The 16,464-nt window shown below is 43.4% G+C and overlaps 1 protein-coding gene across 1 annotated transcript; it reads right to left on the bottom strand.

The window, feature by feature from the left end:
- Positions 1–5,771: 5,771 nt before the first annotated feature.
- On the bottom strand, positions 5,772–14,605 carry ssh2b (slingshot protein phosphatase 2b). The gene is made up of 14 exons (XM_070916941.1): positions 14,478–14,605; positions 12,053–12,165; positions 11,848–11,912; positions 11,631–11,752; positions 11,472–11,537; positions 11,303–11,368; positions 10,910–11,104; positions 10,639–10,732; positions 10,259–10,387; positions 9,826–9,872; positions 9,476–9,622; positions 9,051–9,251; positions 7,605–8,667; positions 5,772–7,118 (listed from the first exon to the last, which is right to left on the bottom strand). Exons 1-14 carry the CDS (start codon positions 14,603–14,605, stop codon positions 5,772–5,774), a joined length of 3,783 nt encoding a protein of 1,260 aa, XP_070773042.1.
- Between the last annotated feature and the right edge of the window lie 1,859 nt (positions 14,606–16,464).

The following is a 16,464-nucleotide window of genomic DNA, read 5'->3' as shown; positions in this document are numbered from 1 at the left end:
CTAACATACACTCCCTGACTGCACTGGCTTACATAAGGCCAAAACTAAAAACCCAAATGTAGAAGTAGGCCTGCATTGGTCCCTGAAGACATCTGATAAATGCAGAAGAGTTCTTCCTCTTGCTGAGTGGATGATCATAAACTCAAACTGTCTGGTTCTTCACGATTAAAATAAAACCACCACTAACTGAGGCCAGGGTCCAGTTCTTTTTCTGTGGAAATGTATCAACTTATCAGGCCAAAAGTGAACATAAAGTGACCCAAATCACAGCTTTAAGTGATGACACGAAAATATTCTATTATATCTTCTATCTATCTATCTTCGGACTGAACCTAAAGACGGTGGGATGCATGACTCAACCGGGCTGATGAGAGGACATAAGCTCACACTTCTTTCCAGGAAGCTCTCCGTTATCAAGAGATTTACATTCCAGCGACCACTTCAGGCGGGCCAGCTGTGGACCAATTCAGGGCACGCACAACATAGTCTAACACATACTTGTATATATACTTTTATTGATACTGTGTCTCTTGTTGATAGTAACAATAGTGTTTTAATTCTGTGTTTTTTTTCTACCTGGCTGTCAAGACAAAGTACTGGAAGACGAAGAAGCATGAATCAAAACTACCCTTGTCTTAATTATCTTTTCTTCATTTTGCTCAACCATTTGACATAAAATAACCTGATTATTTTTTATTGTGCATATCTATCATCTGATTTGAACATGATCATGGTCTGCTCTTAAGAAAGGGCTTGAAAAACCCCAAAATCCAACATACAAAAACCTATATTTTAAAGTTTGTAAGAACTGATTACTATCTCATGAAAGCTTCCACTCTCTCCAAGTTGATTTTCACATCTCTGGCATGAGCTGAAACCAGCAGGATGCCTAATTGCAACGAGATAATGTTTAGCAGAGGAGATCTCATTCAACAATCTAAAAACTTGAAATGAAACGTGAAAAAACCTCCTTTAATTCTGCCTCAGGTTAATGAGATAGCCCTCCTCAGTCGCGCATGGCACGGCTCTGGAGAGTCGAGACAGAGCGAAAGAATGACACTGCCACTTTCCTAATATAGACATGACAAACTGCACTGTCCCACCCGGGGCCAGCCGCTCCTCCCACCCGCCGGCCTGGTCCTAAATAGTCCCAGAATGAACGCAACGCACTCTGTGGCGCTTTACCGTTAATGAACCCACCGTCAATTTAAACAGCCAGTGCGCACAGCCTGTACAAACACACATAAACACGGGGACACAGGCTGTCAGGGGCGCAGGAGGTGTGAGGGAAGGAGAGAGGGACGAGGGAGGGGGTTAGTAATGTAGCCTACAACGTGCTCCTTAAAAGTAGCCCACAGCTGCCATGCACGACTCAAGACCTGCTCCGTCCACAGTCACAATGTAGGCTGCCGACACTGACGCGCTCACTCCTCTCCAGCAGTGCAGTAAAGACGCTGACGCACCTCTCACCCCACTGCAGCACCGACACTGACACACGTATAATTAAAGACAGTCCACAAGACAGACTCACCTCAGGTTTTGGGGAGACCCCTCTTCCCTGGACAACTCACGGGTTCTGTTGTAAAGCCGCCTCCTCCTCTTTCTCCTGCTGTTCTTATTCCTTTGAATGATAGTCCCTGCGATCCGGTTTCCTGGAGTCGGTGCGGACTTGCTGAGGAGACGCACTGGACAACTGCGTGACGCTCCTCGGCAGGGAAAGAGAGAGGGGAGAGTACCGGGGCAGAGCAGGGAGAGAGGAGGGTGTGGGTGGGTGCAGGGTGGGTGCCGTCTATTTTGGAACAGGCTCTGTCAGTACAGGCAAACGTGGCGCGCGCCGGTTAGGGGCCAGCGCGTCCCCGGGGGTCAGTGTCACAACTGGTGGCCTCTAAACTGTGACTTACAGGAGAGTAGTGGGAGATGAAACTGGTGAATACACGCGCACAGGTGACCTGATCTCACATGCTGCCTTCAAGTGTTACACGTTGACTCCTGCAACCAAGGTGTTTGTATGGCCACAAGGTGATCAAAGCTAAAAAAAAAAAAAAAAAAAAAAACCCCATAAACTTATAATTCTGAAGTTGACCAAAGAGCACCTATAGATGGAGTAGCTTGATGTGCAGAGTTAAAACAAACAAACAGATTGCAAACTGTCGAATAACCCATGTTTGTGGCTGGTTATACAGATGTTTACATATTGAAAAATCTTCACACAGCTCTCTGTACCAACATACAGCTCAGCACAATAGTTATGTAATATCCAAAATGCTCTAATGCAACCAAAACACTTCATACACACCTCAGGATCAACTCTCAGAACACTGACAGTACAGTACAGAATGACCTACAACACACTAACAACCAGAAGCTTTACATCACTATTGTCTTTGAAGTTGATTTCACTTTTACTCAACCAATGAAAGAATCTTTTTGCATGCTTGATCCATCCGTGGAAATCTTCTGCAGACAGGTCCAGACATCCAGACATTCATTGCATCCTGTAGAGACATCTGATCATGTGGCTGGTGGTCATGAACTTTCCACCTCTGTCAGGTAAATCATTCCTTTATGGGTTTGGGTTTTTTGTATAGAAGAATGTTACTAATTGCAGTCTAATTCAGTCATTTTGTGTTATGTTTTGAACGGTGGTGGTTGAGTTTGAGTGAGAAAACAGTTCATGAATTTTGAAAGATGTGGTCATTGGATGCTCTTTGTGTCAAAGAAATGAAAAGTGATCCACAGTTTAGTTCACACTGACTTATGTTGTGCTGAAACGCGTGTAACCAGAAAAACCTTTAAATCACTGGTCTTAAACATGTCCAAATTTCCAAATACACAGAGATGGACTTACATTTGCCTCCATTAATACTCAGCAGAAATAATAAGAATAAAGGCAGATAGAGAGAAAAGGGAATTTTTACAGTTTTAACATGCGCACCTCTGGCTGGTTCTAATGTCTTCATGATATTTGCATTTAGTGGTCCAAAGGCAGTAGTTGGTGCATAATGAGTCTTGGATACACACTAAACATACCTGGAGGCTGAACTGGGGTCTTGCTGTTAAAAAAGGAGGAGGTCAAACTCTTCGCTGCACTGCCGCTCACAAAACAAAGAGCTTAATAAAACCCCTCAGATATCTCCTGGAGAGAAAAAAAAAAAAAAGAGTAGAACATGAGAGGACTGACCTTGCAACATGATAACTGTACTCACTGGGTTTTATACTGCCGGACATCTATGCTATATACGGAGTGTTGAACTGAAGATACTAATGACTTTAGTCGACAGCAATACGTTTCAACCAACATGCCACCAACATAGTTTTTTCTCTAATCAGTTTAAGATGTTTACACGGGTGTGTTATGACATTAGATTACAGTCAAAAGGAAAACATCAGTTATTCTGCATTGTTAGCAACATATCTTGCTGTGGTTTTAGGAGAAAATAATTTAAGATGTACATGTCACATAACAAACCTGACGGTAAATATCATATTCAAGTGTTTCCTCTTCCAAACTGAAATAACTTGGGGGTTTTAACTGTTTCTTTTCTATTTTCCCCTCACACTGTTGCAGCTACGTCTTTTGGCTAAAAATGATTAACTTGTATGATCTTACATTTTCAACAGACTGAATAACTTTACAAATCATTTACTTTTTACTTTCATATAATTTTTTAAATGTCATTTTTTGTTGTTGAGCCTTCAACATTACCAAACCCTCAAGTACAGTTTTCCAAGTAACAGAGAAAATACTCACCTCATAGAATGAAAATAACCTGTATGACATGAAGAAATAACACACTGTGGATGTGATCCTCTGAGTCGAAATGAAATGATAAGTGCATTAACGACAATGGACAATCCTGATTATCCTGAAAATAATAATTTCATTGAATGAGTCACTAAACAAGAAATAATTCCAAACGTTGTCTGGTACCATCAACATAAATGTGAAGATTTTCTTCTTATATCCATTTTATATCATAGTAAACTTCATATCTTTGGGTTTTGAACTGTTAGTCAAACAAAATAAGCAATTTGAAGATGTCACCTCAGGGTCTTTGAAATTGGACATTTTTTGGCTATTTTTGGCCAATTTATAAATATAAAATAATGTCAAAAACTTAACTTAAAGAACTAGAATTAGAACTTAAAAAAAAGAAACTTAAACTACTGAAAAGTGTATTACATTGGACATTACTGTCCACAGACTCACAGTTAAACGCTCAATGATTTCCATTGTTTAATGGTCACAGTTGAACATGATATAAAAGACTATTTACACTGATAGTTTAAAATAAAACAAAACAAATCAGTTTTTGACAATACACACACATACCCAGCTGCTGCTACTACCTAAGCATGCTCCCCAAAAGTAGCAACCATACACATACAAAAGCCACATTAAAATTAAAATGGGAGTAAAGTGCATGTATGACAGACCTCCCTGTACAGACATTTCTGATAGACTGCAGAGAAGCTTCACTTGCCAGCCACAGGCACACTCCTAAAAATGTGTAAAAAAGAAAAAGAAAATGTACACACTCACATGGTAAAGTTGTGCTACACAGTCGCACTCACACACAGACACAAACCAGATATAAAAACATGTACAAGTTCCTAAAATGTCAACACTCACAATATAGACCTTTACATCCCAAAGAGAACATAGCAGAAAACTCACAAATATACAACTCTGCCTTCAGCTCCCAACCCCCTAACCTACCCTTTCTCCCACACAGTAATACATACAGAAAATGTCTAGTTTGAGTGGCATCAGAACTGTGAGAGAACACGAGAGAGATGAGTTTACTTCAGTTTATCGAGTAGTGAAGTTGAAATTGTTTCTGACGGACATTCCAGGAGTCTGACGTTTGTGCAGGTCAGATTTGGTTCAGACTGACTGAGGTATTGTGTAGTCAAAACAAACATGAAACAAACAGCAAGCCTCTTCTTTTTGCATTTTGATTCAATACAATGATGCAGTAATCCTGCCACCAGCTCTGGCTACACCTTTGGGGGAAAACGCTGATCTGTGGTTCACGACCTGAGCTCTTGTGTGCTTAGATGCGCTGCTGCTAGCACAATCCGCATTTAAAAATCAGTCTCAAGACAGAAGAATTGACTTTGATTGGTATTATTTGTCGAAGCATTTCTGCCAAGTTTGTCTTTGTCTCAGGATTGAGAAGTCTGTTTGCATGTTGAATTGATGAATTTGCCTGTCAGATTGTACCAGAAGAACAGCTGTATCATTTTCTTGGCAGCTACCTGGCACAACTAGCAAATATTGATTAAGAGACATAAAAGCACGAGAAGAGGAAAACAGAGGCTACATTCCACCTGACATCAGGTCGGACTTTTCAATCAAGTAAATATCAAGTTGATGATGGAGAAACCAGCAATCATGTAAAGAGTGAATGTGTGCAGGCTCAGGTACATTTGAAACAAGCCATACGTGGATGATTGTTTTTGCTGCTTTTTGAATGTCTTCTGAAAGTGTTTATATACTAAACAGTGTTTCTTCCAATTTGACTTGTAATTTTAATTTCAATTGACTGGAACCTTCATAGCCTTGTCACTGTTCTTGCACTGAGATGAGCATCTCATATCACAGATTTCACAGGGGCTCTTTGAGGATCTGCAGGGAAGAAACATACAGAAACCACATATCCTTTAAGGCAAGAGGCATTGGTTTGTTTTGTCCATTTCTCACAGGTGTATATGATCCCCCTCTCTCTCTCACACACACACACACACACACACACACACAGTGAGGGTTACATGGTGTGGTAAAGGGTACAAGCAGTTCTTTTCTTAAGCCGCCTTAGAGGGTGAGTCCTTCCATATTGCTGCCTTGTTGTCATGAGCGTCGACCCAGGTGAATGCAGATAATCTTGGCCAGAGCCGGGGAGTTGTCCCCCCTGCAGACTCTGATTTGATGGTGGAGATGGTGGAGGTGGTGATGTTTCCCCAGCTTCAGAAAGCCTCTCCGCACCAATCCCGAGGACTTGTGGCTGCTGGCCGGCTGAGGAAGGAGAGTTGTGGACCCGCTGCTTTTTGGACTCATCGCTAACGGCGTGGATCGGAGGTTCTGCTGAGGACGGAGCTACAGGAGAGCGGCTGAGCTCCCACTCACTCAGGTCATTGGCGAGCAGCTCCAGACAGCCCAATTTGGCCAGAGAGGCTGAGCGCTTCATCAGGGATGGTGGGGTCAGTCCTGCCTGGCGAAGCCTGGCTTCCACCTCTCTGACGCTCCTCTGGACAGCGCTCCCTCGCTTCTGAGTGGTTCTGGCACTGAGGCCAAACACCTGGTCCACACACCTGGTCTTGCAGGCTCCGCCCACGCTCACCTGCTGCAGGAAGGCACCAAGCTCACACAAAGTCTCCCACGTCTCCCTCATGATAATGTCACTATGGGGTGCCTCTGTGGAGCAGTCCCAGTCTGTGCCTGACTCGAGCTCTGTCACACCCTCCAAACACAGAAAGTTCACAGAGGCAAAGGGAGAATGGGCAGAGCGGTGGAAAGAAGAGGTAGAGAGCAATCTAGTATCAGCAGGCTGGAGTTTGTGTCCTTTTGTGCTTCCGTCATTATTTCCTAGTGCCCCTATCTCAGCTACATCACCACTCTCCCTTTTAACTGGTCCTACCTTCCCATCATCCTCCTCCTGCTGCTCATCCTGCACACGGCTACACACAGACACCTGCGAGCAAACTGATGCATCCTGGGGATTAGACACTGACGCAAAATGGACGCTGTGTGGGCGCCGCAGAGAGCAGGAGGAGCTGCCGGAGAGGGTTGGTGGAGATGAGGAGGGTGACGGAGTCTCGTGCTCCTGTTTCATTCTTTGCTCCAGCTGTCGTGTGACACGTCGCACAGACCCCCTCGTCCAATCGCTGTAGAGACCAGCAGGAGCCTCCTCCTCTTTGTTTTTCACTTCCTCTTTAACATCCTCAACTTCCTTCTGTGATAAAACATCTCTATCCTCTCTTTCCTGCCTTGACTTCCCCACCTCCTGGTCCTCGGGGCCCTGAGGAGGCTCTCGTTGGCTGAGAGGGCCAAGAGGTGAAGTCTCTGTGTGCACTGCAGGCTTCAGTCCTGTGACCTGCACAGGGATGGTCATTTCCTAAAAAGAAAAGAGAGATAATATAAATGATTCAGTTTAAATGCCAAATATAAGTGTTAGTGTATCCATGACGTTATTCAATAGACATTCATGTAAAACTGATTCAGATGTGAGACAAACTGCATGGAGCGTTCTACCTTTATGCCACCAGGTGGCACCTTGGACTCAAGAAAACAAAAGCAAACTAAATAAAAAATTTGAGACCAAATTCAACTGCTGGGGTTTCAATACACAAATATCCTACAAATTCAAATTTAATCTAATAATTTATATATTCTATATTACATTGGGCATCTTACATTGACAAACATTGCCTTGAAAAACGATAAAAACAACTGCATACTTATCTCCACTGCCTGAGAGATGCTCTGACTAAAGTCTCTGTGACCCAAAGCTTCAACAATAACTTGGGTGTTTGCGATGGAAATAAGTGTGGTGTAAGTGTCCAGGAGATCTGGAAAGTTTTGCTACAAGCAGTTGCCTTACCTTTCTTTTCTCCTCCTCCTTCCCCTCACTAGTGGAGACCTCCTGAGGTAGTGGTTGCTGTTCCTTGCCACAACTCTTCAGCTGGGGTGACTGCTGCACCGCAGCACAGTGAGGTTTACCATCTTGACTCATTCCCTTGAACTTTTCCCTGGCACTGAAAAAGTTAATGTGATCTGCACTGTGGCCGAACAACACCTCGTTGTCTTGTGGAATGGCACCGGGGTAGCTGATAAAATCACAAGTGGAGGGAGGATGGGCTGCGAAACCGTCCAAAGACAAGCCACACATCTGTTGGTCACAGTCTGTTTTTTTGACAGGCACTGGTACTGGCAGACATTGGGGTCCAGCCTGGAGTGTGCTTGATGTTTGTGTTGTCATGGGCCCAGGAAATGACACTACCATTGGTTTTATCACAGGCAGAGAGCAGGACAACACCTGTGCTTTGATTAACTCATCCATGCAGGCTGGAGGTGGGGACGGAGCAGGGGAGAGGGGGAGGTGGTGAAAGGATGGAGGTGGGTGAGGCTGGCCCACTAAAACACTCTGTGCAACAGTCACCATGTCTGTTTTTTGAAGCTCAGGCACCACAGTGGCGGCCCTTGGCTGGGAGAGAGGAGGCAATGAGGGCTGCTCCTCAGAGTCACATAAGCCGTTGGAGAGCGGAGGAGATAACTGAGACAAACAGCCAGCTGTGGACTCGGGACAAGGGGTGTCCAACTGGCTGATCTGGACTACAGCAGAATGAGAAGGAGCCTCAAGGCTTCGAGCTTCAGCATCGCCTGATAGAGCTTCCACCACCTCAGAGGATGAAGAGCTGCGCTGATTGGACTGGATGCCAGTATCAGGCTGGCTAGTGGAGTGTGCTGGTTTGCCAGTGCTGGCCGAAGTTCCCAGTGATTCCAGCAGTTCTTTCACAGAGGGGCCAGGTGTGCTGCTGGCCTGGTTATGGGGGTCTGAGTGACCCAGGCTGTGCGGTTGGGCATAAGATGTAGACAGTGGCTCATGGTGGTCAGAAAGGTCGCTGTCAGAGTGAGAACGCCACAGTTTGTTGTGCCTCTGCTTGCTATTGGAGAAGGTGACAAAGGGGTGGAAATAAATGTGACGCAGCAAAAAAGAAACAACTTCAAATGAATGCTACTGCTGTTCTGTGTCTGCTGGATATGTAAATTGACAACTATTTGCTAACATGTTAGCCATAACAACTTTATAAAAAGGTGAAAATATGTCAATGTTGTGTTTACGGCTTGTTCTGACAACCCTTAGAGGCCAAACAAAAACAAACAAAAATATAAGAATGTAGCTTTAAATATTAGAAATGCATTTCATGACACATACAGCACTGTAATCTATCTGTTTATAGTAGTTCAGCTGTGCGTGCCTCTCTGTTCCATTTTCATTTCATTAGCCTTAGCAATCACAGTCCATGCAGTGTGTTTATGTGGGTACCTGGCCAACAGTATGCCCTGATACTCCTCCAGCTGCCTCATAAAAGAGGGGTTAGGTTTGGTCACAGCTCGACGCTCCTTGACGTAATCAAAGGCTTTTTTCAAATCCCAGCCGAACTCCTTCATGGCGTATGCGATCACTGTGGCCGCAGAGCGACTTATACCCATTTTACAGTGCACCAGGCACTTGGATCCAGCTTTCCTGGAGTAGATAGGAAGAATCAAGCATACACATCAGTTTATCATTGTCAACAATGCTGATTGAGTGAAGTTTTTCTAAAGGTAACTCCTGGAAAAAGAGAAGACAGACAGAGAAGACAGACGAGAACAGACAAAAAAGGCAGAAAAGGAAGAAAGACAGCTTTGCCCTGACCAGATGAGCAGATCAGAGAGAAAAAAACAGAGAACATGCACTTTGACACTCACTTGGCTCTAGATATAAACTTGTAGGTGTCATTCCAGTAAGCGAGCAGGTCAGTGGCCTCCTCATCGTAAACACGGATGTTGTGGTACTCAAACACACCAGGGAAGAAGTTATCAATCTCCCTCGTTACATTCAGGATGTACTGAACCCTGAGAAGAAGATGAGAGAAATGACTGGATGTGAAGTCATTTGGATAACAGACTAAAGACTATTTCAACACAAAACATTTAATTTAATTCAAACAAAATGATTGTTAGGGTCTTATCCTCCAATACTTAATGTTTTTATTGACTTCAATACAGCTTGTACTGTGTAGTGGGTACAGTTTTGCTGTTTTTGTCCCCCTCCTTACCCGCTCTTCTGCAGCTCCTCCAAATTGGATGCATTCCACTCTGATCCCTGTAGGAAACAAACGCAATCCTGAGACTAGTTCAGAGCCTTCAACTGAGCTTTTCATAATGCTAAAATCTTGTGGCAAGGCATGCCTGACATCCAATGTGCTCTCCAAACCAAACAAGAACACAGTACCTTAAAATTGGGAGGAATTACACAAGACTATCTCATATTTTGCCTGTTTCCTGAGTGGATTAAGCCTGACGTACAAACAATGTTCGTACATTTTACTTAAAAGAACTGCGACATTTTCTATTCTTGAGTGTTCTGATGAATTAATTAGTGATCTAGCTGTTCAGGCAGTTCTTCATCCTGCAAATTTCAGGGTAATGAGACCAACATTGGTGCCAAATGCAACAGTGGTACTCCAGAGGTGTTCTGAGTCAACCTACCAAGAAGACGTGATCAAATATCTCCGTAGGACTGTCCATCTGGCCCAGAATGACAATCATCTCATTGTCGATGAACTCCTTGAACTCTCGCAGATTACATGTCATGTGCATTTCCAGCTCTGTTCGGATCTAAGAAACACATCCAGCCATACAACACACAGACAGAATCTTAAAACCGCAAATCTAAACCTAAAATGCAGGCATCATATTTTTTGTTGAATTCTAATGACGAAAAATGAATTCAAACATGTCATTTCTAAAAACTTTTCCTCTTTGGCAGGGACTCAATTTGTTACAAAAACTGAATGCTTTAGAAATTTCAATGTTGAAAGCATCTGTTCGGAGCATCTTCAAATCCAGCATCTGAGACACTGACTCACCTCTTTGCAGGTGACATTCTCAAGGTCTTTCTGCATCATGATCTCCCTCAAACTGGTTTTGATCTGGCGCTCTGTCAGTTCTCTTTCTGTAGGTCTGCAGAAACACCGTGAGGTTGAAATAAGTGTAAAATATGTCAATGTCTGTATATGAAGTGTTACTGCAAACATACAGTATGCCATATGAAGGAGACGTGTGACCAAACCACTTTATGCTACTATGTATATTACGCTATGGAAGGGCAGAGATTTTCCATATGATCTGGATACTTACATGTCAGAGAAGAGCACGGGCGAATCGGCACGGTGTGACTGCACATCCTGCATGACATTCCACTCGTTGATGCGTACCTGGTCTGAGGAGACCCTGCTTTGATAGTAGCTGACCCAGGTGAGGAACAAGCTTCCCGGGAAGTAGTTGTGACAACGAGCCACCTCGCATGCTTTATGGAGTGACTGGAGGGCCGACCTGCGAGTAAGTAAGTGAGAGTGGAAAATAAGAGATTGAGAGACAGGCGATGAAGGGGAGAGATAGAGATCATGACAGAAAAAGAAACGTTCAAATAAATGGCAAGGACGTGCTTTAGATACCAAGATGAACACAATAAAAGGGCAGATATAGATATCCATTTCTAGCAAGTCGTGTGATTAATACGGCATGACTCACCACATGGCCTGCACAGAAACGGGCTTGAATACATGCACTCTGTAATCAGTTGACACACTGAAACCCCTGAGAGCAAGAAGAGAGGGAGCACAGAGGAAAGAAGTGACACAGTCAGCCATCTTAGCAGCATTAGCGTGTGTGAGCTCTGTGATTGAAGTATGTATCTTACCCATCTCCGTCCAGGTGTATCAAAGTGTCGCTCCACAAGGGCAAAACCAGCCCGACAGAACATGAGCTGGGAAGGAAAAATAAAGCCTCAGTGTTACGATTTTATGCACAGTATTAAAAGAGGCAGGCACATATAAGCTTGTGTGTGTTACTGTCTCACCTATCTACAGGACTGAAATCCATTCCCAGGACCACGCTCTCCTCCGTGTCCTGACGACCATTGGTTGAGACCACCACCATGTAGCGGGTGAGCTGATGGTGGGCGCTCTCCAAACGAACCGCCTGGGGCAGGAAAAACACAGTTCATGTCTTGACAGTTGATTGAAAAGCTTAAGACTGAATTTTGTGTGTGTGTGTGTGTTACAGTGTTTACCCACCAGTTTGATGTTGTCCTCTGGTCTGAGGAGAGTGAACATGGTTTGTAAATGCTGCTGGATGTCTCCTGGTAAGATGAGAGTAATGAACCACAACTTTGATCAGTGTCAAGAACTGCAGTTACGCATATATGACACCCTATTTACAAACAGCATTGTGGACACAGTCAAACAGTCACTTGCTCTTGATGAAGACCTTTTACCCCACCTGCATGTTTGCTGCGCAGCTGTGAGAAGCGAGAGGCAGAAGACGGGGAGGAGCCATTTCCTCGAGGTAAGAAGAGAGCAGCTCCTTTAACTGTCAGGAAACTTTCACTGATGCTGGACAGAAGGAGAGAAAAGAGAGAAAAAATAAAGTGAGTGATTACACTGAAGTTTCCACAACAATCAAACACACTACAATTTGCTGCAACTAAACAAATTTTTAAAAAACTTATCTTAAAGAAATGTGTTTTTGTGAAGATGTATTGTTTGTAAACCTGAAACAATCAGTTGATTAATCGATTAGTCCATCGACAGAAAGATAATCAGCCACTCTTTTGATCATTGTTTCTGTAATAGTAATAATTCCCCAGTAGGCTTCTCAAATGAGAGGATTTCCTTCATTTCACTATTCTACCTGATAGTAAACTCAAAATCTTTTAAACAAGCAATATAAAGACATCACCTTGGGCTCTGGGAACTAGTTGTATGTGTTGTCCTCTTAATGTAAAGCTAACAGCTAAAGCTGGTGTTGTGGGGATGTTGTCTTTTTATTCCCAAACTGTATGAAGCAGAAGCTCCTGTTCTTCAACATGAAAACATCTGCTGAATATTGAGTATGAGGGATATTGTCGTCCAAAAGTTGAATGGGTCTCAATAATGGTGATTTAATCTTATGTTTTCTTACAAAATACACAGGACATCCTGTACAAACATTCTAAACGAAAAAATAATGGAACGATTTATGTGCCTTTATGAGTTCTAGACACTTGACTGACTGTGCAGTTTACAACAAACACCATCTGGTTCCAATAACGTGCTGGCTCAACTGAACTGCACATGTTCATAAAATGACAGGAGGCACGACAGACAAAGACATATGGAGTTACAGAGAGAAACAAACTGTTCAACCATTTAACCAGCCAGTTTTCTTTTTCACATGAACCTTACCCTTTCTCAAACGAGCAGACCTACCTGCAGTTTTTATCTTTGTACTCCACAGGCAATTACAACTTAACTGGCTTTGGCTGAGACTTTAGTACTTTATGGCACATGACTGAAGAACTAACTGGCATGAAATGGGCACCTCCAGCTAAGCTACTTGGCGCTACTGCTCTCTGAACAATAGAGTTATGTAATGGACTTAAGATGCTCCAATGCATTCCTTTGATTTTGGCGTTGCTTTGACGTTTCTTGAAGCACGGCCGAAATCATAGCGAGCAATGATTACACATTGCTCGCTATGATTTCCCATTATGCTGAAACCAAGGAGGAAGCCTCATTGTGTTTGTAACAAGAAAAGGGACAGAAGCAAAGGGGGGTAAATGGAACAGACAGCAGTAATTACAACAGTGACAATTAGGCAATTCGCAGCTTCAGAGCAGTGGCTTTAAAAGTATCCAGGTACATTCCCAAGTTAGAAAAATGACTTGATTTGCTGTTACAATTTTTTCTAAAGACAGTCACAACCCACATCTTACTTGCACTCAAGTTTCCTTCATGGTGATATTTAAAACGCCTCTACAATTTGTAAAAAACTCACATAAAACTGGATCTGGGGCACACAGCATGATTTTCTCCCAGTGAAAAACGCCACTACCAACCAACAGAGCGACCAACAACAACAGGGGCTGTGGACACCAGAAACTGGCAACATTGGCAAATGATGACACTGGACAGAAATTGTGAAAACCACCTACTACCCACATGCCATTTTTAATAAATAAATAACTAAGATAGATATATTTTGGAATTTGTCTTTCGGTTGGCAAGACAGATGTCCTATACAAGTGTGAATAATGGGTAAGTGCTATAAACTTATATCTTGACTTGGTTGATCAAACACATAAATGGCCAATAAATGCCAGCGTTCCTTCCCAGAAATTGTTCTCTGAAGACACACGGCTGACAGATTAATCACATCCTCTGATTCATGAACAATCTGTCTCAGGTACACTGTGTGCCTTTCTGCTGTGCCCCCTCAAGATGCATTTTAGGCACATCTAAAATGAAAAAAAAAAGGTGGGTGTTAGCAGATGAGTATGGCATCTGGCAGACATTTCGCATGGAGCAAAAGGAAGGAAACGTCTTCCTGCAGCAGCAGACTTTGCTGCTTTTTGCTGTACTGTCATATCCTTCCCATTAAGTCATCATGGGAAAACCACATGCCTTTGTCATACCAGGTCAGGGCGGTTGAGAACTGTGTCAAGACAGGATATTAGGGGATTGTCCAAGTAAGCTTCAAGTCAGAAAGAAATGTCCAACTACCCAGTGATATTATACACTGAATCAGATTCTAGCAGCCCACACTAAGCATCTCACTAATGAGGTTGTGAGAATACAATATCCTCAAGATGTTACTGCAATTCATAGTTGAATATTTTCACACAGAAAGCCTGGGGCACTGAGCACAGTGTATTCAGTAAACTTACAGCTGATAAATTGTCCCCTGAGAGATCACGGAGTTCTCGGTGAAATAAGGTCTCATCTTCACCCCGCAGCAGGCGCAGAAGCAGCCGGCCGATGAGCTCCGTGGCGCGGTCACAACACCGGGGGGCATCGCTGCTCCGGTGGCGGGGGTAAGGCGCACAGAGGCGGGCTGTAGTCACTGATAGTCGCTGCTGTGGTGTGGAGGGACTGCCAGGGTAGTTGTGAAAACGCAGCACCTCTGGTGTATTAAGCCTCACTTTGGCGTTTTGCTTTTAAAAAGGACATCTCGGATTCAGGGAATTATCCGTCGACGCGAAATAAAGGGACATGTTTTTAAAAAGCGCGGTAATAAAATATTCAGGAACGGCAAAGATGTTGACATATTTAGCACATGCTGTCGCATAGCAGGTGTCTCATAACATCTGCTCAGTGGTACCGTTTCCTCAGTCTGCAGCAGGCTGCAGTAAATCCTGCCGCTGGAGGGGAGGAGACTCACATGGCCCAATCCGTGAAAACAGCGGTCTGTCGACGGCGCTATGAGGGATTATTAGTGCCATGGTGACGCGAGGGGGACGCATGACACCCATTGCCAACAACATGGCTTTAATGGAGACATCTATTGTGTACGAAAACTAAATTCATTCTTTTGAAAAGTCATAAAAATTAGTGAATAAACTGGCACTCAGAATTAGTTGAAGTGGCCAAATTCAGGTAAAGTAGTCAGATCTGTATTATTCCAAAATGACTTTACAATAGCCTCAAGATGTAACTGCAATTCATGAAGATTTCCTTGCAGCAATGAATGGCAGTGATACCTTAGAGTATATATTTGGGCTTTGAGTTGTGCCAAGAACCATGGCCTTTTTCTGCTTGAAGAAGCTGTAGTTGATCATATTACAAATAAACTCTGTCACGGTTGTCGACAGTTCCCCCTTGTCCATCCCATCATGACCACTTCAACTCAAATAGTATATTAAACAGAGTTGTGCAATTGTTGTATAACTTATTATTCATTTTGCATTTGCGCCTTCATTAAAACAATATAAATGGAACTCTTTAGACTGAAGATGACTAGCTTGACTTTCAGTTATCATTCAGTTCAGTTTAATGAACTACACAACATGACATGGTTGTGTCTCTATCTCATCAGATATCAAGACATAGTCTCAATCTGTCTTGACTTCTGTTCATTGGCTAGTGTCATTTTTGTCAACAACACCTAACCCTATTGACAATTTTCTCTCTCCTCATGGTGACGACAACAGCGTCAGGAACCTGGTAATTTAGCTGCCATGACAACACTTCTCCTGATTAAGCATTAATTACTACCCATACACAGAGGGGTATACTCTGGAGAGTGAGGGCCACACACTGATCACATTTGTGTTGTTCGAGCCCTGCTGCTGGAGGAAGGGTGACGAAGTTGTGTAACCAACTCTCGGTCTGTAGCCTTTAGGGAAAATTCTCACCAGAGTCAGCGACACCTGACACCTAACGTGCTGCTGCTTCAGCAACAGCACAACAACAACAACGGAAAAAGGATTGAGAAATCAAAAAGGAGACATCAGGAGTGAACTGAGGAGAAACTTGACCTTAGACTTGGTTACGCTGCTTGCTGATCCCTCGTGGTTTCAATTTATAGGATAGATTACAAACCGAGGGTAAATGTGTGGCAACCACCTGACTGCCAATTCATATCACAGGATAAACAACTACTGCAGCTGTGTTTTCCTGTTCGGCCCATCTGTGGCCTGTGTAATACTGCATAAGTGTGCATGACCTGTGAGTGTTACTATGTTTTTTTGAACACTCATATGATTTCCTTGACCCTCCTTGATCAAACAGCCAGGTGGTGTGATTCAGTAGCAAGATGAAGTGGGTCAATTAAGTCCATGACGTTACAGGCTTCAACCTCCTCTCAGTGATCTTTACAAGCAGAAAGCTGTGTATTTATTAGTCCGCTGAGTCACGGGTGGTTCAACATATCAA

The sequence above is a fragment of the Enoplosus armatus genome, chromosome 13 (genome assembly GCF_043641665.1).
Source record: "Enoplosus armatus isolate fEnoArm2 chromosome 13, fEnoArm2.hap1, whole genome shotgun sequence".
Taxonomy (NCBI): Eukaryota; Metazoa; Chordata; class Actinopteri; order Centrarchiformes; family Enoplosidae; genus Enoplosus; species Enoplosus armatus.
Note: the sequence above shows the minus strand (reverse complement) of the source record. Positions and strands in the feature narration are given on the sequence as shown.